A 24,667-nucleotide genomic window follows, 5' to 3' on the forward strand; every position below is an offset into this window, starting at 1 on the left:
AAGTGTTGACTGATTGACTCCTAGAGAAGCCTAGAGTTTGATTCCTACATTACTCTTCTTCTCTTTTTCCAAGTTTAGGTCCATCTTATATCAATTTGATATAAAAGCAGGAACTAGGAAGTTCTAAATCAGATAAGTACAAGAGAAGTTAGTCCCACAACACATCAAGAATTTGCCTGTCTAAAAATAAATGATACTAAAAAGAGATTTCGGCACTAAATTGTGACCATGGGCTATGAGTGTCTTCATCCTTGAAAATAGCACTGCAGCATTGAATCTGTACATATACTTCTAATAATGTTGCTTGGCCTTAAATCCATGAAATATTCTTTTTTTTTCAGATAAGTGCAATGAAATCAGTGATCCAGATAGGCTGAAGAGCTTACCTTTTTATAATCAAATCTTCAATGGCACTTCTTACAGAAGTCCTCTGTGAAACCATCAGACATTAGGGTTCTATTCCCTCTCAGCTCTTCCATGGCTTGGAGAACTTCAGTAGTTCATTATGTTCAAAGAGAAATGGAGAAATTCAATGATTCTCAATGATATAGCTGTGATAAAACAATACCTCAAAGGATAGAAAGATGTTTCATGAAGCGAACAAAAATAATGAACTGGCTATCGTTGGAGCCACAGATATAGCTTATAAGTTTCCATTATTTTATGACCGCCAAGCAGAAGAGGAAAGATAGATCTTAATGACCCAGAACCTGACCAATTCAATTCTCCAATGCAACTCCTCGTACCACCAACAAAGATATCTCCAAATGGGCCCAAAACGACTGAAGTTATCTTTTGAAAGACTTTTAAGTCCCATTTTACCAAAATAGGAACACTAATGCAGTATAGTTGATTAACTGAATCTAGCTGAAATTGAAGCAAAGACTGCTCTCACAAAACTTTTCACAAGCTCTGCGAATCAAGATTGCTTATTTGCTTCAAAGCTATTAACCCAGCAAAAATGACAGAATAAATAAAAGAAAGTCGCAAATAAGCTAACCTTTAGAGACCCTTTTAAAGAAAAGAGAGACCAAGAACACATTATAGTATGCCACAGAACATATACAGAAATTCATTAGATATCAAATCCATATAACCCTAAAATCATGCATATCATCATGTAGCCACAAATTTGGCTGGGAAAAGAAAAGAAAAAATACCACATCACTTATCAGGAAATTACAGCGCTACCATCGATCCACCCACAACCAATTAGATATTTAGAACATCTCCAAGAATGAATTGAGTGTGGAGAAGATCAAGAAAGAGGAAAACCCATGTTACTCACAGATAAACCTTGCAGTTCGTTGGTCCACCAGACAAAACCCCAACCCCTCTGTTGGACGAAAATCCGATCTTCACGTTGTCACAGAAGACTCTTAGATAGTGCATTCTCGTCCGCCAGCCCCCGCACTTAAACCAAACCCAAGCCCAAATTCTGACATTGAAACTCACCTCCCCGCTCGACCGATCAGAAGCCAAGGCTTTGGCAGAAGATTCGGGTACATACTGGGACGCGGCCGCAAACTTCACCTGCATCGTGGTCTCGTTCTTCTTACCCTGGGAGAAAGGCGCAACAAACGTATCGGATAATTGCGCCCCACGGTAATAAAATGTTGATTCGATGTGGTCATAGTAAACGCTCATCTTCTTATTAGGATTCCTAACGGTGAAGTCGAGGTTCCAGTCGCCTGTGACTTGAGTAGCGTTGACATTGAAGGAGGAAACAGAGGCAGAGTTGAGCCGGAACTCGGGTAGATGGGGACGGATAATGAGCCACATGATAAAAGTAATGCCAGCCATGATGAGGAATACGACGACCATTAGGGAGATGAGGCGGCGGAGGAAGGTAGTGCGCCGCTGGTCGTAGAAGGGTGTAGAGTAAGGGTTGGGGTTGTAGTAGACTGCGGGCGGTGGCGCGGCATATGGGTAGCCAGTGCCGGTGGCAGTGGTTGTGGCGGAGTAGCTAGACTGCGCCGGGGGGTAGCCATTGGGGTCGTAGCTGGGTTGCGCCTGGTTGTACCCTGTTGGGTAGCCTGTTGCAGGTTTGCTCCGATCTTCCATTGTCGAAGTGAAGTCGATCGATCGAGCGACCGAGTGAGCGAAAGAAAGAGAGAGAGAGAGAGAGATGGGAACCGAAAGTTAGGAGGAGAAGAGTGGAAACGCGTGAAGAGATTCCTGCTGACTAGTAATTACAAGGAAACTTGGGAGGAGCGTGGGAGGAAAGACTCTGGTCTGGTTATTATTTCAGTGGTCTCAGATTCTTCAATCTTCGTGCCAAACCCGAGATTACGATTGGACGGTATTACGTGTATAGTACTGAGTCAGTGACCGATTTGCTTACGTAGAGTTAGATCTGTCAATTATCTGGGCCAACCCGATAGACCTAAAATGACTGGACCCTATCACATTGACCCCATGGTCTCGGACCTCTATTTCTGATCTACATTCGTCTTCAGAAAACAGAGCAAGATCTTGATTGTCCTACCTGGGTCGGGTTTGACCATGTCTATTTGTCCATTGTATTTTTATGGAACTGGCTTTATATCTAGGGCTGCAAACGAGTCGGATTCGAATCCGATACGTCAGATTTTTACAAGCATGATTCGAATTCGAATTAGAATGTACTATTGGATATCCGATTTGAATCCGATTCGATTAGAATTATATTTATATTGTATAATATTATATTATTTATATAATATAATAATATATTAAAATATAAAATATGTATTATATAATTATATAAATAATATATAATATATAATATTTTATAATTAATAGATTGGATCCGGTTATAGCAGAGTCAATATTCGAATTCGATCCCCAACCTTTCCAATCCGATCCAATTTATTAAGATCAAGAGAAATATCCTAATCCGCTTCTTAACAAATTTGTATAGCAATTAGGGGGGTCATTGAATTAAAGTTGCCCCAATTTTAAATGAATTGAAGAGGAGGACGTTACATTATGTACTGCTACAAAGAATCCAATCCAATTTCATCCACGTGGAATTTCAGTGGAGGGGATATCGACCGTTGCCATTTGCAGACAAAAAATAAAATCAGAAAATTGAATGAAGTACCTTTGCAACGTTTAATTGAAGCTATACTCTTCAGCCATTTTGCTGGAAAACTTTTTTCAATTTAATTTTTAATTTATTTCAAATGGACCTAATTCTTGTACTCCTGATTTCCTAGATTTTTTTTTCTTTTTTTTCTGTTGGGGGGTGTTGTGTCCCTGGATTTGGAATAATTGAATGGAGTTGGCCCATGAGTGTCAGAAAAAAGGAAAAGGATGAGATGAGTGTTGAAACAGAAGAGACAAGACTTGCTTACCTGGCTGGGGCCCATAGGCCATAGCGTGTCACTTGTCCCACATTTGGAAAGGCAGGACCACCATTCAATAAGATGGAGAGTTGGAGACTAGTTAATTGCCTAATTGATCCAAATGAATTGGGAAAGTATTGTAACAGTGTGATTTTGTTAATGTAATATGTGATAAAGTTTTTGTTACTTAATTTTTTATTTTATTAATGAATTTATAAATTACTAATTATAATAAAATGATTTGGTGCCTCCAAAGAATATGGTTTAACTTAACTGACACCGGTGTAGTAGCCTTAGGAAGAAAAAAATAATCACACCCATATACCATATGAATAATTGAGTATTGTACAATAAATTAAGTTATTACATTTAAGTTAATTAAGTTATTAAGTAATTTTTTTTGTTTAACCAAAAATAAGTCTTCCGAGTTTCATTCACGTATTTGGTATTATTCAAGAAAATACCAATCTAAATAAAAATGGTTATTGATTTCAATACTTCTAGATACAATTAATTAAGCACGTGTGTTGTATGTGGGAAAAAAAATCATATTAATTACTTGAATTTTAGGTATATCATAATTAAAATAAAATTGAAAATTTACAATAGTAACAATATTATTAAAAACAAACTTAAATATTTATTATTCAATTATGACAACATGGATTTCTTTGAAAAGTTGGATCGTTGACCCACCATCTAGATAAGAAAATAGTTTTGTTTTTTGAATAGTTTTAAATTAAATAAATAATAGTCGGAGCCGGCTATGCATTTAAAATTATGCTACAAATTAGTCTATAAACCAACAAAACTCTAACAACCAACTCTACATTTCAAATTATAAAAACTCTCGCCATGTCATTGGAGGCTTATGTGGTTGTTGTCAACATGGGGACTCTTAATCCATGTTGGACACAACAAAAAACTTATGCTAAAATTTCCCTTTAATGCTGGGTGATTGGAAAATAAAAAAGGGTTTTTACTCTCTCTCTCTCTCTCTCTCTCTCTCTCTCTCTCTCTCTCTCTCTCTCTCCCTCACACTCTCTCACTTACAGTCATTTTCATTTGCTCAACGACTATGTAATTTGAAAATAAATATAAATGTTTTTTGGTTTCTGTATTTACGTTCTCTATATCAATTTCTCTCATTCTCTCTCTACCTATCGTTCTCCCTCAATCTCTCTCATTCTCTTTCTCGGTCGATCTTTCATTCTCCCTTAATTTCTATCGCTCTCCCTCAGCTTCTCTCCCACTCCCTCTCTCTCTTTATTTTTTATTTTCTTACACCTTATATGGTATTAATTAGATAATGTAAAAGAACATGAGACCAACTTGGTATGGTTCAAAAATTATTACACCAATTTGATAAAAATTCACAAGAAGCTCTTGGCTATAAAATTTATACCAACTCGAAAACAATAGAAATTGAGGGATAAGAAGATATTGACTGAGAGGGAGAGTAAGGGAGAAAAATGAGAAAAAGATTGAGGGAGAACAATAGAAAGAGAGAGAAAAAGGGAGAGAGGGAGAGGTTTTGATTTGGTTATAGACCAAATAAGCTAAGAGAGTGGGAGAGATAAAGGTAGCGGGAGATCGAGAGATGACTATGAAACTGAAAGAGAAGGAGGGAGATCAAGAGACGAAGGGAGTGGGGGAGAAATTGAAAACCTATTTTAGGTATAGTTTTTTGTTGCGTCCAACATGAACTAAGAGTCTCATATTGGCAACAACTACATAAGTCTTTGATGACTTGGCGGGGGTTTTTATAATTTGAAATGTAGAGCCAGTTGTCAAAGTTTTGTTGGTTTCTGAACCAACCTGCAACCTAATTTTAAATGTACAACCGACTTTGACTATAGTTTTCCCTTTAACTTATATATTTCATTTACATTATATAAAATATTTTTTACTTATCACAAAATTTTTGTTTGTCTATGGTATCACTTGACTCAAACCTCTAACCCACCATCTAAAAATAAAAATTGTTTGATCTCTAGGTTGACATTAAATTTTGTACTACATTTCCATCATTGATATTTTATTTTTTATATAATGACAATATTAGAGATGTAGCCAATATTTTATTTTTTATAAATATATGACATTAGATGTGTGCCCCAAATTTCTCTATCTTTTTTTTTTATTTTTGTGATTATTTTTATTTTCTATTATTAAAAATTTTATTATTTGACTATGGCATCATTTCATTTCTAGATAGATTTTGAATTTGGCATTCAAATTTCATCATTAATAAAAATACTTCTTACATTTCATAGTTATTTATTTTAATTTTTATTATTTAATTATAGTATTATTTATTAATCTATTTGGCCCCAAATGGTCAAATTGCTTACCCACCACCGGGAGGGAAGAAAATGGTTTTGTTTTCAAATTACTTTTCAAAATATTTATTTTTATACTATTTATATTAATATTGTAGATTTAATTACAAGAATTTAATGATGAGAAAAATATATTTTAAATATAGGATTAATGAGAGAGAATAGGAAAATATTTTATTTCTAATTGGTTTTAAATTTTACATTCCATTTCCATCACTTATAAAAACATTTTTTATTTATCATACTTATTATTGTTTAATATTATGTTAAAAATGTTTCCAATTTTTTCATTTTATCTATTTTTTAGTTTTATTATTTAATCGTGGCAATATGGATTAACCCATTTGACCCCAAAATGATTTAATTTCTTATCACCACTTAGATGAAAACACTATTTTTGCTAGGTAGATTTTAAAAGTATAAGCTTTATGTTACTGAAATTATTAATTTATTAAAAGTATGGATTTAATTAATAGAACTTAATGATGTGAAGAAACAAAAATGACTTAAATGTATGATTCAATGAACATGAATGCAAGTTAAATGTTGGATTTAATGAGAGAGGATTGAATGCATTGAATATCATTACCTCTTTTCAACTCATTTAATATCAAGAACCAATTATCCTATTTGCCCTCATTTTTTTATCAATAAATTTAAATACAGAGGGGTAAATTTTGTCCTTATAAAATTTTAGAAATATTCTTGAGGCCATTTGTGCTTTTTAAAGTAGTATAGATAACTACAACAAACAAAAAGAATAAATTTCAAACTATATTTGGGCAATAAATTAATTTTCAAAAGTCTAGTCTCTAGTTTAGTCGAATACTCCTATTAAGGAGCAAAGAATGCTAAGACTACAAATGAAAATTTACCCTCTTCATTCAAATTATAAATATCTTGGAGTCCCTCTACTATGGAGAAAGAGAAAGCATGAACCTTAGAATTTGTGCTAGATATATAAATTATAGGGAAGACTAATACAGTGTCGAAGGATTCTTGTGTTTCATATATAGGCAGGAGGACTTTGGTTCAATCAATGCTACAAACAATCCCTACATATTGTATGTCATGAGGTGGGTTAGCTAGGATAAGTTATCTTCTCCCAGAGTAAGGTGATTTGGGTTTTAAGAAATCATACTTTTAATTAGCCTAGAGGTTTATTGTAGAACCTAATGCTTTGTGGGTGAAGTTATCAAAAAAGTAAATATCTCACCAATAATGAGATCATTCCTCATGTGTCCTAAATTAGCTTCTAATCTTTGGAAATGTACTTGTAAATCTCTTTAGATTTTGTTTTCAAATATGGGTGATCTTTTTCTACAAAAGGAAAACTACTTCATTAAAAGATGATAAATACAATCATACAATTATGTATCTTGCCCTTCCTCTACAATTTGTAGTTGATGCTCATCCCATAAATTATCTTGCAAGACTTCTAGTTCCCTCCCAAACCTTTGAACCTTCTCGATCACAATATTTGGTAAAGGACGCCCACCATTAAACAATATTTCATTCCTTGTTAATCAAAGCACCCACAACATGTTGCATCTCTGCAATACAAAAATAATAGAATAACCATCATGAATATTTAATTGTTGAATAGTTTGTTGAAGCCATTGTGCCACCATATATATCTTCTTGAAGGCCTTCTAACCTCCACCTAACACTTCCAAACCACACTGCCTTGGAAAAATTACTCCACCTAAACAAATGCTCCACAAATTGATCCTCCTCCCCACACAACACAACAGATGTTTCCTATCTACATGCCCCCCCTCATCTATTCTTCGTGAATACCAAACCATGTACTAACTTCCAAATAAATAGCTTCATTTGGGGATAGATGTTTATCTTCCAGAATTTGATCTCCACCAAACTACATTGTGGTGCCTTTGTGTCATAAGGGAGTTCTTCATCGTGCTATCACCTTGCCCGCAATGTGTCATCACAATGCCATCAACTGTGTCTTAAGTGGGGTAATACATGTATTTTGTATGAAAGGAATGCCCATGGCATTATTGTAATTATGTAGTAGGATTTTTCACCATTTTGATGTTTTCTTATATTATTCTCCCAAAATCTTAACTTACTCTTTGAGGGAAGGTAGGTAGTCGAGTGAATCAAGGGTGTCTAAAGATTAAGCACGAGATCCCCTTGACACTAAACAGTGTGCTTGTGCTTGCCACCAATTTATGCAATACAAAGAACCTTTTGACTAATTTGTATGCCATCATTTTGGACTTTATTGCTTGTTTCTTTGTATCATAGGCTTTCTTGACACAAACAAGTGTCACACGGGGCCTATCGACTAACCCCGTGACAGTTGGTATCAGAGTAGAAGCTCACTACACATTGCGAACCAAGCACATGATCCTTGACGGTAGCGACCCCATGAAGAACACTCAGGAGCTTGAGGAAGAGATACGATAGGGACTCTTCCCCACCCACGAAGCCAGTGATGCACCTGAAGATGACCCTAGCAAGGACAAGGCCCAAAAGGGCCGGGCATCAAAATCCAAGCGTGAGAAGTCCACGGATAGGCTTTCCAACATTGACACCCATATGCTACGTTGTAATATAACATTGGGTGAGACACGCGATCAAGTGGAGGAGCTCCACCTCACCACGGAGACAGTTGAATCCATGGTGGTGGAGTTGGAGGGGCACTTGAATGGTGCCTTAGAGGAAGTGTGGAATGTAATGAATGGAATCCTCAAGAAGGTCTTGAGCACCTTGCATCAACAAGAAGCAAGCTCATCCCAATCGCACATTCAAGACGTGCTTGACAAATTTTAAGCGCAGCTCGAAGAAATCAAAGACGAATGGGCAAGGTGGAAGAGAAGCATATCTACATTCTTGTCCGTTCAAGTCCAACTCGAGGCAAGGAAGGAAGAATGGGCGACCATGAAGTCAGCCATGTGCACCTCAACCAACATGCAGGCCCAACTATATGAAATTAGGGGGGCAATGTAACATCTTAAGTAGAGTAGTCGCCAATTTGGCGATATCCGCAACGACACCCATTCCTACCCACATCAAGATCAAGGAGCCAACTCCCTATTTAGGAACACATTATGCGCATGAGCTTGACAACTTCTTGTGGCAGATGGATCATTTGGTGAAAGGACCAAAATTCACATTGTGTCAATGTATTTATCTAGCATTGCTATGTTGTGGTGGGACAAGAGATGCAAAGATATTGAACATGGCATGTGTACAATTGATACTTGGGTCGAGTTCAAAAGAGAACTAAAGAGGCAGTTCTACATGAAGAACATAGAATACCTAGCCCACAGGAAGTTGAAAGGACTCCTACACAAGAACTCACTCCATGAGTACGTCAAGGTGTTTTCTACTCTCACGCACAAGATCACTGAAATGTCAGAGAAGGACTTACTCTTTAACTTCATGGATGTTCTACAACCATGGGCGAAAGTAGAGCTTCAACAACGAAATGTTCAAGATCTTGCATCAACCATAGCCATAGCCGAACAACTCATTGACATGAGAATATCAGATGATGAAATGCTGGAAAGCTCGCATGCCATGATTTGAGTGGGGGAGAATGACAATCAAGTCCCTCACAAGAGAAGTAGCCCCACTACAACAAGCCAACCGAGTATCACAAAGGGGAAAAGTTATAAGGAGACCACAACACTTACAAGTACAAGAGGTCGGCCACCCCATCACAACCATGCTTCATTTACAATGAGATGCACTAGAAAAGTGACAGCCCTACAAGGAAGAAACTTAATGCCCTCATCGCCAAGCTCATTGATGATGAACAAAGTGACGAGGATAGGCCTACTCATGCATTGAAGATTGGTGCCCTCCAACTACTCAATGCCAAGGTAAAGAAAGAAGCAACATCCAAGCGGCCCAACAAAGCCCACAAGGGGCTCAAATATGTTGACATTACCCTTGACGGGAGGCCAACATAAGCCCTAATAGACATGGGAGCAACATACAATTTCATTTCACTCATTGAGGCCAAGCAACTTAACTTGGCTACATCCAAGCAAGCAAGGTGGATCAAAGTGGTCAACTCTGGCACCAAAGCAATAGAAGGCCTAGCTTTTGGAGTAGAGCTCCAAGTAGGACCTTGGAATGGAGAATCAACTTATCTGTGAAACCCCTAGATGATTTTCAAGTTGTCCTCAGGATGGAGTTCCTAACACTAGAGAAAGCAACATTAATGCCATATATTGATAGACTCCTCATCCTAGACAAGCACTCACCTTGCATGATTCCAGTGACAATTACAATAAAGATACTTGGGAAAAAGACACCATCAACATTGATGCCACGCCAGCAACAAAGAAGACCCCCACTCCATCATTTGACACCATCACAAGGATGAATCAGGAAATCATCATTTAGTAGTCTCCACCATAGCCATTCCAACACCAGCATCAATGCAACAACTACATGGTGAGGAAGGCATCAAGAAGACCCAAGGCCATCCCCAGCAACTGACCCATCTACAACCAACCCAACATGGGAGAGTGAGTGTCAACCACCCAAAATAGGGACCATAACCTGACCGGGCCTCGACCCAACACACCTAGTAGCCCTGTGAGGAAGTCCCTTCGGGAAAACATTCATGGGCACCATTGCCCCAAGCATCCAAACCATCATTTTGACCCGACCCTGGCCTTAACTTCTTCTCCAATCACCAAAGCAGACCACCCAAAATCCTACCTTGAAGCAACCAAGAAGGGACATAACTTATGAACTAGCCATAAGTTCCCCCATCATCAAGAGCACATCCAATCCATCCACCCAACCTTATATCAGGGCCTTGGAAGAAACAAAGTTTGCGAAGCAGCTGAAGAATCATCCTTCACAAACAATGGATTTAGGAAACAAGTAGAATAATCTTCAAGGATGAAGACTGAATTGAGAGGGGGAGACTGTCACAAGGGAGATTTTCGTCTCGCCATCAAGTGTGTCTTGGGTGGGGCAATACTTGTATTTTGTATGAAGGGAATGCCCACGACATTGTTATAATTATGCAGTATGATTTTTCACCATTTTTATGTTTTCTTATGTCACTCCCCCAAAAGCTTAACTTATTCTTTAAGAGGAGTTAGGTAGTTGAGTGAATCAAGGACATGTAGAGGTTAAGCATGAGATCCATTCGACACTAAACCGTGTGCTTGTGCTTGCCATCAATTTATGCAATACAAACAACCTTTTGACTAATTTGTGTGCCATCATTGTTGCCTTTTATTTCTTGTTGCTTTGTTTCGTAGGCTTCCTCAACACAAACAAGTACTGCATAGGGCCTCGTCGACTAGCCCCGTGACACTTATGCTCTACCCATCATTAATTTCTCATAAATAGGCTTAATAGTTAATAAATTTCCATCATTGGAGTGAACCCATAACTAACCACCTTTTCAATCACTTGAGCAAGTAAACCAATTCTCCCAATGGCATGTTGCTCCTCTGGCATACAAATTGAGGTAAGTGGTTAAGCATTTCATTGTCAAGTGTCCAACATTAAATCAATAACAAAATAAACATTTTCTCTAAAACAACAAGTGGATTTTGCAACACAAAACCCTCAATATCTGGAATCCACGGATCCCCCCATATTTTGATACTTCTCCCATTACCCACCCTCTTGCAACAACTACTTCTCAAAATCCCTCTAACTTTGCAAAGACCCTTCCAAATCAGAGAGCAAGTGCTACTAACTTTTGTTGATAGGAAATCAGAATGTTTAATATATTTATGCATTAGTAGATTTCTCCAAAATGACTCCTTTTCAATCAATAAATGCCAACCAATTTTGGTGACAAAAGCATCATTGGTTGTTTTAATTCTCCTTATCCTCAAACCTCCTTCAGCTTTAGGCTTACAACATAGGCTTTCCATTCTAGAAGAATGTATTCATAATATTTTCAATCTGGTCACAAGTGTGAACAAGCAAATTAAGAGTGAACTAACATTGTGTATGATGGGATAGCAGATGACACTATTAATTAGAACCATTCTACCCATCTGTGAGATAGGCATAATCTTACTCTCTCAACATCTTTATAAACATTTGTCTTCCTTCTTCCAATGAATAAAGGCATTCCTAAATACCTTTCATTCCTTTCCATTCTCACTACACTTAATCTACGGGAGATTATTTTTCCTTGTCTATGTGGTCAATTTTTACTAGAGAATATACCTAACTTCCCTACTTCTTGGCTCAAGCAACTCTCAAACTCACCTAGTATCCTAACCACCTCATTCACCTCTACAAGAGAAGCCCTCCCAAATATCAGCATATCATCTATAAACAAAAGATGAAACACCACTAGACACCCTCTCCCTATTCTATCCCCATGCAGTTTTTCATTCACTATTGCTTGGTCTATCATTAAGGAATGAACATTCATACATACAAAGAAAAGGCATGGGAAAGAGGGTCACCTTGCTAGAGGCCCCTAGTAGATGAAAACCTTAATGTATCCTCTCCATTCACCAGAACCGCTAAACTTGTAGTTAAGATGCACATCCTCATCAATTGTATCCACTTTTGATCAAATCCTAAACATTCCTTCACTTTCAATAAGAAATTCCACTCCATTTTATCATATGCCTTTGCCATGTCAACCTTTAGAGCAAACACCCCCTATCCTCCTTTCTTCCTCTTCATATAATGAACAACTTCATGACCAATGATGATATTGTCATCGATTTGTCTACCTAGTAGCTGGTACAAAAGCATATTGCCGCGATGATATAATTTTATCAAGTATCACCCTAAGTCTATAAGCTAGAAGTTTTGAAAATATTTTATAAACAATATTACAGAGGCTAATAGGACTAAACTAATGAACTAACTCAGGATTTAACCTTTGAAATTAGAACAATATTAGTAAATTTAATATCTTTGTCTATATTTTCACCATTAAATAAGGATTGCATCAACATAACAATATCATTACCAATAATGTTTCAAGTTTTTTGAAAAAAAAGAGCAAACATACCATCAAGTCCAAGAGCTTTGAGGGGACCTAAATGAAACACCACATTCCGTATCTCTTCATTCGTGGGAGTTATACATAATTCCACATTATCTTCCACTGTAAGTTAAGGCCTTAATAATTCTCTGACAGCAAGGGACGGGACCAGATTAAAGGTTGTGAAAACATCTCTAAAATATTGGACAAAAATATTATGTATTTCTTCTTCATTCTCCATCCAACTACCATCCCTTTTCTTCAACCTATCTAAAGCTAATCTCCTTCTATTGATGATTGTAGATAGATGGAAATACTTTGTATTTCTGTCTCCAAATCTCAACCAAGACTCCCTTGACCTTTGCCTCCAAAAAATCTCCTCCCTTTCTAGTAACTCATCCATCTCCCTTGCTAATTCTCTCTTTGTAACACCTTTGATGTAGGAATTTATACTGAAACTCCGCTAGCTCTTTTTATTTTTGTTTATTTATTGAAAAACATTTCCAAAATCAGAATGATTCCACTTACTTAAAGCAATTCTCACCTTTCTTATCTTATAGCAAACCTATTGGCCCACTAAACTATTACTTCATGAAATGCTTCATTCCATCTCACTATTCCTTACAATTCCATCAAAGCCTTCATGTTGTGTCTGTAGAGATAAAGAGAGTTAGTCAAGGAGTTGAGGAGGCTATTTTTGTATTTTTACTTCTTGCTGTATTTTATTTTATCTTGTACACTTTCTTCTCTTGTAAACTAAAGACAATTTGGTCCTTTTACAGTTTAATATAAATATCTTTCTTAGGGTGTCGATCTCTCTATTGTACACACCCATAAATATGCCATTGTCTTTCCTTTTTTTTGGGTTTATAGATTTAGATTAGACTCTAACATGGTATATCAGAGTAGGTCACGAACTAGTCTATTGAGTTTTCTTCTGTCTTTTGAATCTTTTGGCATCTACGGGTCTTCCTAACAATACTTGGGAATTCTTTAGTGCCCTAAAATATTCTCTCACAAGGTTGTTTCAATCAGACCTTGACAGGTCTGAAATCTAAAAGTTTGTGCCACTAGTTTTACTTCTTTTTTTCGATTTGGTTAAAACTCAAGATCTATGTCTCTTAGAGAAGTTCTTGTGATCCTCTTCAGCCTGGTTGAAATCGGTTTGGTTTAAGAAGGGTTTTATTCTTCTCTTGGTTCAGCATACTGTAATAGTTTCCTTTTTTGGACATCTGAGTGAAAGGTAGTAAGGTACCTTCCCATCATCATCTCTTCTTTGATTTTTGATATTAGTCTTGGAAATCAACAATTTTTTATGCTAATGGCTTCAGAAAGAATAAATGTCCTTGTTAAATTTAATGGATCAAACTATGCCTTATGAAAGTTTAACTTCTAGTTTCATATTGAGGCAAGGGTCTTTGGGGCTATCTCGATGGAACTACACCTAAACCAAATGACTCAGACATTAAGGCTTTAGATTAGTGGAAAATTGATAATGCAAAGATTACATCATGGATTCTTGGACCGGTTGAGGTTGATACTACCATTCCTATGAGAGGTTATATAATAGCTTATGAGATGTATGAGTATCTCAATAAGGTATATCAGCAATCAAACACCTCTAGACAGTACCGGATAGAGGTTGATATCTTCCCATACTATCAGAGAGAGAGAAAAGTCCAAGAATACTATGCAAGGTTTATTAATCTTTGGAGTGAATATGAGTTAGTATACCTAGGAAATGATCCGTCGGATTGTTGCGTGAAGTATATGAAGGAACACTTTGATAAAAGGAAGGTTATGCATTTCCTAATGCATCTTAGACCTGAGTTTGAAGTTGTCAGATCTAATATCTTGAGTTGAGGAACACTTCCTAATTTAGATACTATTCTTGAAGAAATTTTGAGAGCTGAAACCAAATTTTCCACACAGACCACACTTGATGGGAGGAAAGACTCCAATATTGATGTTGTTTTCCTAGCAACTAAATCAAAAGGGAAGAAGAAACTCTCCTTAATGTAGTGCTATGAATGCAAAGAGTTCAAACATGTCCCACACAGTAAGAAGAAGAATACCTACACTTATTACAAGCAATAGGGGCATATCATTATAGAATGTCCGACTCGACCACTAAAAGAAAATGGATCTAATCAGAAGAAAAGGGTCTTATAAAGCCTACGAGACATCCATAGAGAACTCAAATGCCTCATCTACCATTACTTCAGTGGCTTTAGAAAGTGATACCTCTTGTGGTATTTATGAAGAACGGATTTGCTAGCTCATGTCCTTGGCTACCTCTTTCGCTTTCTTAGCTATTGGCATGTCTGGTAAGTCTTCTACCTTCTATCCTTCATCAAACCACATTTAGATTATAGATTTTGGTACATCTAATCACATGATAGGGACCTCCATTAGTCAGTCTCCTAAACCCCATCTTTCTAATAAACATATTGTCACTGCAAATTGTGATAAACTATATATACTTGGTTGTGATGATTTACAGTTATACCTCTAAGTCATCTTACTTTCACCTACCCAAGACCTTATTTGCACCCAAATTAACCACTAATTTGATTTTTATTGGTCAACTTGCAAAATGTGGTAACATTGTCTTGCTTTCCTCTAGTGGTTGTTTAATACAAAACCAACAAATTGGGAAGGTGAAGGGGAAGGGGCATAGATTAGGTCAATTGTTTGCTCTAAAGTTTAAGAAGAAGAAAGCTAATTCAATTTCTACTTCTTGTTTGCTCTCTACTACATCTAGTTTTGAATCTTTTAGTTGTAATAATGACTAGAACTTTTAGCATAGAGGCCTCAGTCATCATTTTTCTAAGAAACTTGATTATCTATTTGCTTCTGGTAGTTTATCGAGTTCTACTATTTCCTTTAAGAATGTTAATAAATCTTGAATTACTTGTTTGAGCAAAATTCATATTTTACCCTTTTCTTCTCATTTTGAACATGCAACATTTCCTTTTTATTTAATACATAATGATGTTTAGTTGTCTCCAGCTACTTCTAGACTAAGATCTAAATATTTTGTTACTTTCATTGATGACTACACTCGTTTCACTTGAATTTATTTTCTCTACAAGAAATCTAAAGTTTATCATACATTCAAATTATTTCAAGCTTATGTTGACACCCAATTTAAAGAAAAAATGTGTCATATGATCTAATTAAGGGGGAAAGTACTTTGATGGGGATTTTCAGGCTTATTTGAAACAACAGGGAATCCAATCCCAAAAATCATGTCCTAGTATTCCTCAACTAAATGGAATAGCAAAAAAAAAAAAAAAAAAAGAATAGATACATCTTGAGTGTAGTCCAAACCCTTTTGTAGGATTCTTATATTCCTTCTTAGTTTTGGGTTGAGGCAGCCAACATTGTTGTGTATCTAATAAATCTTCTTTCATCATCTGTTTTGAATAACACTTCATGATCTCCCTTTCAATCCATTTTCACAAACCTCTAAACCGATCCTTGCTCAAATTTTTTGGTTGTGTTTTCTTCGTTCCTCTTCCACCCCATGAGCATACCAAGTTGATTGCATAGGCAGCATTATGTGCCTTTGTGGGGTATAGTCCTGATCACAAGGGGTTCATTTGTTATAATCCCAAAGCTCGTCATATTAGGATTTCTCGTAATATCATCCTTCTTGAGCATATATCTTTCTTTGAGCATATTGTTAAATTTCCTACTCCTTATGTTTCTTTGTTGCGCAACTCTGACTCGACAAATCTTTCAAATGCTTCGACATCACCCATGCAACAACCCCAGACCTACTTTAGAAGACAAAAGTCTACATCAGCTCCTATGCCCCTTCTATCTTCTCCAACATCAGCTATTGATCCAATTATACCATCAATTTCTATAAGTTCTCTTAATCCACCACCTGAACCCATTGCACCCACTTTGTGTTGCTTTTCTAAAATTTTTTGCCCTCTTTACCGCTATAGTTATTCTCCAGACCATAGTTCATTTTCTGTTATTTTATCCACCACAGATATTCCCAAGACTTATGAACAAGTTTTAACAATTCCACATTGGAAATACGCCATGGACTCTGAGATCCAAGCCCTTCTTGAGAATGGCACCTGGATTTGGTTAAAGCTCCTCCTAAAGCCTCTCTCATTGGGAGCCACCGAGTTTACTCAGTAAAATTGAAGTTAGATGGAAGTCTAGATAGGTATAAGGCTAGACTTGTTGCTCAAGGCTATAAGCATGAATATGGGATAAATTATGAGAAGACATTTGCTCTTGTGGCCAACATGACTATGGTCAAACTTCTACTACAGACCCTCAGCTTGTTTGTTGTCTCAAGAAGTCTTTGTATGGCCTGAAACAAGCACCTAGGGCCTAGTTTGAGAGATTCATATCTATAATCACTGATGCTAAATTTATCCAAAGCTCTTCTGATCATTCACTCACCTTACATTGGAATCAATGTGTAACTCTTCTTCTCCTATATGTTGATGATATAATCATTACAGGGAATGATGTAGAAGGGATAATTGATCTGAAATGACTCTTTAGTGACTCCTTTAAGATGAAGGATTTGGGCCCTTTAACTTACTTCTTGGGACTTGAGGTCAGTCATAATTCCCATGGTTATTTTGTTAATCAGCATAAGTATACAATGGATCTTGTCAAAATGGCTAATCTCGGTGACTCTATAAGATTGTTGATATTCTCTTAGATGTTAATTTGAAACTAAGCAAGGATGATGGTTCCCCTCTTGAATATCCTACGCTTTACCGGCAATTGGTAGGCAGCTTAATATATCTTACAATGACTTGACCAGATATATCATATGCAATTCAGATAGCCACAGATCTATAGTCCATTGAATTATTAGGTATCTAAGGGGAACCTTATCTCATGGATTACACTTCTCCTCCTCTCCATCCACTAGCCTTATTGCCTAGTCGATGATGATTGGGCTAGTTGTCCAAACACTCAATGATCCACTACATGCTAGTGTGTCTTTTTTGGTAACTCTTCTTATTTCCTAGAAGTATAAGAAACAATATACAGTTTCAAAATCTTCCACTAAAGCTGAATATAGAGCCATGTCTTCAATATGTAATGAAATTATATGGCTTAGAGCTCTTCTACAAAACATACTACAGGAGTCACCACCATTAATTCCCCACTTTGCGGGCGATGCTAGTGTAATCAAAATTACTCACAATCCTGTTTTTCATGAGTGCACAAAACACATTGAAGTTGATTGCCACTTCATTCGCGATCTTCCTCAAGTTGGTATTGTTTCTCTTTCCCACGTATCCTCTGGGTTTCAACTTGCTAATCTCTTGACAAACGCTATGTCACAAGCACGACACTTATTCCTTATGGACAAACTAATGTCGATTCCTAGGCATTAGTTTGAGGGGGAGTGTAGAGATAAAGAGAGTTAGTCGAGGAGCTGAGGAGGCTATTTTTGTATTTTTACCTCTTGTATTTTATTTTATCTTGTACACTAAAGAAAATTTTGTTCTTTGATAGTTTAATATAAATATCTTTCTTAGGGTGTCAATCTCTTTATTGGACACACCCACAAATCTGTTGATATCTCTCCCTTTTTTGGGGTTTACAGACTTAGATCAGACTCTGACAACATCCACATCATTTCAAATTTGAATCTTTTTCTCCTAACACCCTTATCACCGACTAAATTGATAAAAATAGGATTGTGGTCTGAACAAAATATAGTTAGATGTTGGACGGTAGCATGAGGAAACAACAATCTCCATTCACCATTGACCAACATTATTCAAGCCTCTCTCTTACATTGGCCAAACCTAACCTCTTATTCGACCATGTAAACCATAGCCCACTAAATGTCTACATCCCATATCTATCAACCCATAAGCACCAGTTACTCTTTGAAACAGACTCACACTAGATGACCCCCTAATCCTTGTAACTTCTTTCTCAGCTTCATGTACTATATCATTAAAATCACCACAACCAAGGACCAGTATGATTTGCAACCACACACAAATTCCAAAGTTCAGCACGTTAGTGTTTTTGTGGATCCCCATACACATAGGTGAGTAACCATTCTTGTATATTCGGATATCCTTTCGCCATGGCTGCTACTAAATTTTTGTAGGCAAATAAGACTTCAATGTCTAATCCCTCTCTCTAAGCTAGCTATAAGACTAACCCACCCTTCAGCCTCCATCACCTTATTATGCCAAAAACCAATCCTTTTCATCACTATCTTTACCCTTATCTCCTTTGCCTTAGTCTCTAATAAAAAGAAAAATTACATCAGGTCTTTGTGTGTGGGAGAGTTGACCTAGTTCCTGGACTATAGGAGGACCTCCCACCCCCCTACAATTCCAACTGGCGATTTTTAGGGTTGTAGAGAGGGACAACCACTGAAAACCCAGCTCCGTCCAATTAAGACTCTACCCCTTGTACACCAAAATCTATAGAATTCAATAACTCCCCAACCCCAATTGAATCTTTCTAACATATTCTTTTGCTTGTCTTTTACGGGTGAAAATCCACTCAGATTCCATCTCATCACTGAGCCCCTTTAACCACCCCAGTATCACTAAACCCACCATTACAGAATTTATAACAGGTTGAGTCATTTTTGTAACTGACGTCACATACCATCATTCCTTCCTCTAGCACAGATCACCCATCTCCACCATCATCCCCTATAATTCTGAACATTGGGGCATCCAAGTTTGAAACAAACCATCATCATCAGTCTTCTTCTTAGCTACCTTGCTAGTTTCACTCCCCTTGAGTCACTCTGACAACCCTCTCCACTCTCAAATCCTCCACTATGACCATCCTTAATTTACACCATTGCTGCTACCAGCACCTCTACTGTTTGCACGAATCCCCAAGCCCCTCCCCCACCCCACCCAAATTCACACTATCACTGTCACTCCCAATAATAGTCATCATGTGTCCCATACACCCACAATAAAAACAAAAAAAATATCAAGTTTTTCCTATTTTATTGTCGCTCAAATTGTCTTCTCAACAAAGGAACTCTTCTTCATAAAGGCTTAGCTTCCTCAAATCTACCACACAATAAAAAAAGATGAGACCAAACCATACCCCTCACAAGATTGCCCCCCACAACGTCCCATAGCACATTCCTGCCCTGTATTGAGAGTGATAATACTAGAAATAATGATGTCATCATCGGGAGATGTTTTCAATACACAGCGGGAATGTGCTATGGAACGTTATAGGGGACTGATTTGAATTCAAAAAAGATGGCTCATCCACAATCATGTGTGATCAACATTTACACCTCGAACAAGATCCCCCACCTTACTAGCCACCTTGCGCCCAATGGAGTCAATCCGGTATTCTATAGGTAGACTATGGATTTGAATCATGAATAGGAATAAGTATGATCAATGTAATTAGCAAGTTAAAGGACCTAATGGACAATTCAATTTCATAAAATATAGAAAAGTTAAATCAATTGTTTGTGTCAGTTTATGTCCAAGCAATTCTTAAAACACATTTTTAGCAAAAATGTCTATGAAAAGTTTCTATGGTTGGGCTCTCCCAAGGGGAATTTACTGTTAAAAATTTTTACTATAATTTGTGGTTGGATTCTAGTGTGAGGATAGAGGAGATACAATTCAAATTAGCTGATTTTGGTCACTAGGGATTTCCTACTCGCTTTTCCTACCCACCGTGAATTGAAGCCACACATCTCTATTATGAATTGAGAGATGTGTGGTTGCAATTTAGAGCGGGTAGAGAGTGGATAGAAAAAGTGAGTAGGAAATTTGGGCTCAATTTTGGTATGAATGTGGACCATGTATATTCTTTGTTGTAGTTTTCAAGGAGGGATCTCTTCTTCATCTGTTCTATTTTTATCCATTTACTAAGGTAGTGTTATTTTCTTCCCCATGGGGTTTCGGAATAAATGTCTCTAGTTTTTCCTCTTTTGTTGATTTTCTATTGTTCATCTTGAATGCTCCTCCTGTGAGTAGTAAAGACGGTGCCAACATTTGCTTAACCTGGATTGCTATTGTTTTTTATTTCATTTGGCAATGCTAAGAATTGTGCAATTCAGTGATGAAGTGAAATCTGTTCATTGGGTTGTGGAATATGTTAAGAGGACTTTTATGGACACTAATGCCTTAAATTTTGATATTCAAGAGCAATCGACTAAGGCTTTGTCATGCAGGCCTAATGATGACTATTTGCTTATGTTGAATTTGTTTGGTGCTATCAAAAATAGACATGTTCATGGTTAGTGTGGGCCAAGCTTTGTCTATTTATCAACAAAATTACATTCAGGTCCGAACCCGAGCTCGAACAAAAATTTGAAAATATAATCTTTTTTATTTTTTATTTAAAGTGTTTTATTTATATTAAAAACCCTCAAAATAAAAAATAATAAAAGATCCCACTATTAATTGAAAAAAGAGAAAAAAAAAAGAAAAGAGAAACAAAGAAAAAATATTGTATATATATATATATATATATATATATATATATATATATATATATATATATATATATATATATATATTTATGTATGTATGTATGTATATTTTTATTATATAATATATATTAGGGTAAATTTCTTAAACTACCCTTATGATTTAGCTAATTAACTAACTCTATCCTTAGCGTTTGAAAATTGACTAAATGTACCCTTATTATTTCTGACAATTGACTAGCACTACCCCTGTCACTAGCATCCGTTTATTTTCTGTTAAAATCCATACACATGTGACACTATGTGATTTTTAAAAATTTTAAAACCCAATATTACCCTCATCCCTTTCCTTTGGACTGACAGCCCCTACAATCCGGAGAGCTTCTCTAGGATCTTGCCAAAAAGCTCATTCCAACTAGAAATTGCCAGGAAAATGTTGGTGAAGCGGCGAAATCGAAAATGCAAAAGACTTCATCGGTTAAGGAAAGAATGAACAATAATAACACCAACAGCGGCAACAAGAAGAAGAAATCTTAGGAATATAGTAAAGAAGAGCCAGAGGTGGTAGCCACAGCTACTACCATGGTGGTTCCAGCACCGTTCCTCCGATCGGAATCGATCTCCCTCAAGGAAGCTCGTTCTCTACACCAAACCAGGTTGTTGTTTGTGTGATGGCCTCAAAGAAAAGCCTCAAGCAGCTTTTTTAGTTGTCGGCCCAGATTCCCTGCACGATGTTCATTTGCAGGTTCGTCCCCATGCTTTCTTCCTTTGTTTTTTCAAATTTAGATCTATATATGTGTTTTGTTTGATATGTTTCTTACTTATATTGTTTATTTTATTGAATAGATAAGATCGCATCCAATTACCGACTGCCGCGACCACCGCCCATAGTAGCAGCATCGGCAGCGAATGAGTGGTAATGGAACAGACAAGGGATAGTAAGTGGGTTGGGTCCTTTGGGAGATGCAAAGAACCCAAACAATAATAATCGTGACAGTCATGGAATAGGTGCTCAGCAACATCAAATTCCAAGCATAAATGCGGACTCAGTAGCTGCCATGCATCAGATTTCTTCTTCCTCCATTCCCTTCCCAGATTTGTAGATCTGGGACTTGCGACTTTAAAAAAGGAGAAGATTTCTCCTATTTGACGTTTTAGAGAGAGAGAGAGAGGGAGATACTAGATATAGAGGAAGAAATGACTTTGAACGAAGAATAGAGGAGAAAAAACTCACCGACCTTCGACTGAAGTTCGTGGTAGTTCCAGTGTCATTCTTCGTTGGCTGGAGTCAAGTTCCGCTGTTCTGCATTTGCAGCGACCGCCGTCAATGACAATGGCGATGGTAGCCTGTCTGAGAGGGATTGAGTTAAGTTAAAAACAAGGATATAAATATAATTTCGCATAGGGGTATAATGGACATTTTACCTTTTTCGTCCATATTTAACGGTTAAGGGTACACTTAGTCAATTTAATCAATTTTCAAACAATAAGGATAGAGTTAATCAATTAGCTATTTTATAAAGATGGTTTAAGAAATTTACCCTATATATTATCAAGTCAAGGCATGGGACAAACTTTTTTGAGAAAGTCTTAGCCCAGCCCAAAACAAGGTCGGGCCTGATGTTTTATTCTTAAGCCCGCGGGCCTAAAATAATGTCCAAACTTGACTTAGAACTGATTGAGCCATGCCGGCCCGTTGGGCTACCCGATCCATAAACATGTATAATCATAAAGTGTGATGGTGGGGTTTGTAAGGAAGTTGCTCAATCATTTGGTCTTTGTATTTACAATAATTCCAGGTCCTTTAGGTGGGAAAAATAATCCTTTTGGAGATGTTGTGAAAGCTAAACTTCTGGCGATCCTCAAAGCTCTGTAATTAGCTAACGAGGAAGGAGAACTGGAAGAAAGTCTTAGTTTTTTCTGATGCAAAGAATATTATGAACTTTTTAAACTTTGGTTCACCAAAACTTCCTTGGGTTATTAATAGTATGGTCAATGAGATTCTAACTCTTAAACCTTGTTTTGAATGTCTCAAGTTTATCAATTGTAATCCTCGCTCTTGTAATAGGGCTGCCCATTCTATAGCTCAGTTAGGTAAATTGCATGATGTTGATATATTTACTTTTAACAGCCAAATTGCTTGTATCAGACCTTTTATGCTTTGTTTTTGTTAAAAACTAAAAGATAAAGATATAAGTTAACCAAATTTTACTTTAATATTTAACATCAAAGCCAAAGTAATTATGGGCTTTATACATAAAATGCCATATATCAACCTTGTTTTAAATTTCTTAGAAATGTACATCATAAAATATATTAAAGAAAATGAGAAGAGGGAATAACCCATTTATTTATGCCTTAATTGTCATCCTCCACGCGATATAGTTAATCAGGGAAAATTAAACTAACAAAAAAAAAGTATTTTTCTACTTACGAAATCAGCAATTAAGCATTTGCACCACCATCTTTCACAGAGAAGCAAGCAAGAAAAAGAGGAAGAATAAGAAGAATGGAGAAGAAAAATTAAGGTGGTTCTCATCATAGATGAACCAAGCAATGCCTGGGACCCCCCATTAACGTCCCCATTCCTGTGGTAGCCGAGAATTCAACATTCAAATTCTCGCAGTAAACAGTAACAGCTCTAGTTTTTGACATCCAAGATCCAGCCATGAACGTGGCCATGGCGGTCATCTTCAGATTGAAATTCATGAACCCACGGCTCCGATCCATGGCCATTTTCTCGGCCAGGAATCCTTTCATGTTCTCCGAATACACAACCATCTTCGCCTGCAACGCCGTGTGATTCATCTTCTCCAAGTAGAAAGGCGTGAGCAAAACGCTGGTTAGGATGCTGCTCCCGTACATCAAGCCGGTGTTCAAGCCGTCATACATCAAAGCCATGTTCTTGTTCGGGTTGTTTGAGCTCATGGCGACCTCCCATTTTGCAGTGAGTTCCGAGTTGGAGATCTTGAAGGTGGGTACAGAGAAGGAGTCTATTCTGAACTCGGGGAGCTCCGGCTGGAAGACGAGCCAGGTGATGTAGCTGAAAAGAAGCATAGCGAAGACGACGGAACACAGCAGGATAAACGAGCAGCGGAGGCAGGAGATGCAGCAGTTATCGTGGGATGGTGGATGATACGGTTGTGGCTGTGGGTTATAGTAGGAGGCTAAGGGTGGTGCAGCGTAAGGGTAGCCATTGGAGGAGATTGGGTATAGCTGCAGGTACCCTTTTGAGTGTTTGATTTGATTGTCGTCTGCCGGAGCCATTTCTATTGGAGAGGAAGAAGGAAAAGTGTTTGATGTTTGGGTGTGTTGCGAATGAAGTCCAGGAGAATATATAGAGAGTCGAGATGATTGTTTGTGGTTTTGTCTTCCACATTCAGAGTGGGGAGAAGGATCCAAGATGAATTTGGCTGTCCACGTTGGACAGCCTCTGCTATCTAAAATGACTCATTCCACGTGACGCGTTGGTCGTAGCCTCCACTTCAACTCTAAGTTCGGCTTCAGTGAGGGCAAAGCCCGTTCGAGCAAGGTTAGAAAAAAGGCTGTTAGAACAGTGTCGGCACAAGTTTGTCCTGGTGGAAGCCGATCT

General features: G+C 37.2%; 2 protein-coding genes across 2 annotated transcripts; both read right to left on the reverse strand.

The window, feature by feature from the left end:
• Positions 1-1,049: 1,049 nt before the first annotated feature.
• On the reverse strand, positions 1,050-2,246 carry LOC148871327 (NDR1/HIN1-like protein 10). The gene has a single exon (XM_088971565.1). The coding sequence runs from the start codon at positions 2,062-2,064 to the stop codon at positions 1,285-1,287; it is 780 nt and encodes a 259-aa protein (XP_088827691.1). The 5' UTR covers positions 2,065-2,246; the 3' UTR covers positions 1,050-1,284.
• Positions 2,247-23,613: 21,367 nt separating this feature from the next.
• On the reverse strand, positions 23,614-24,342 carry LOC148871328 (NDR1/HIN1-like protein 10). The gene has a single exon (XM_088970026.1). The coding sequence runs from the start codon at positions 24,340-24,342 to the stop codon at positions 23,614-23,616; it is 729 nt and encodes a 242-aa protein (XP_088826152.1).
• Positions 24,343-24,667: the final 325 nt, after the last annotated feature.

This window comes from Nelumbo lutea, chromosome 2 (assembly GCF_056320005.1).
Source record: "Nelumbo lutea isolate HS-2025 chromosome 2, American lotus-T2T, whole genome shotgun sequence".
NCBI classification, from domain to species: Eukaryota; Viridiplantae; Streptophyta; class Magnoliopsida; order Proteales; family Nelumbonaceae; genus Nelumbo; species Nelumbo lutea.

Bases quoted from the DNA above. Each gene is read 5' to 3' on its own strand.
- LOC148871328 (XM_088970026.1), bottom strand. From the start codon at position 24,342: ATGGCTCCGGCAGACGACAATCAAATCAAACACTCAAAAGGGTACCTG.
- LOC148871327 (XM_088971565.1), bottom strand. From the start codon at position 2,064: ATGGAAGATCGGAGCAAACCTGCAACAGGCTACCCAACAGGGTACAAC.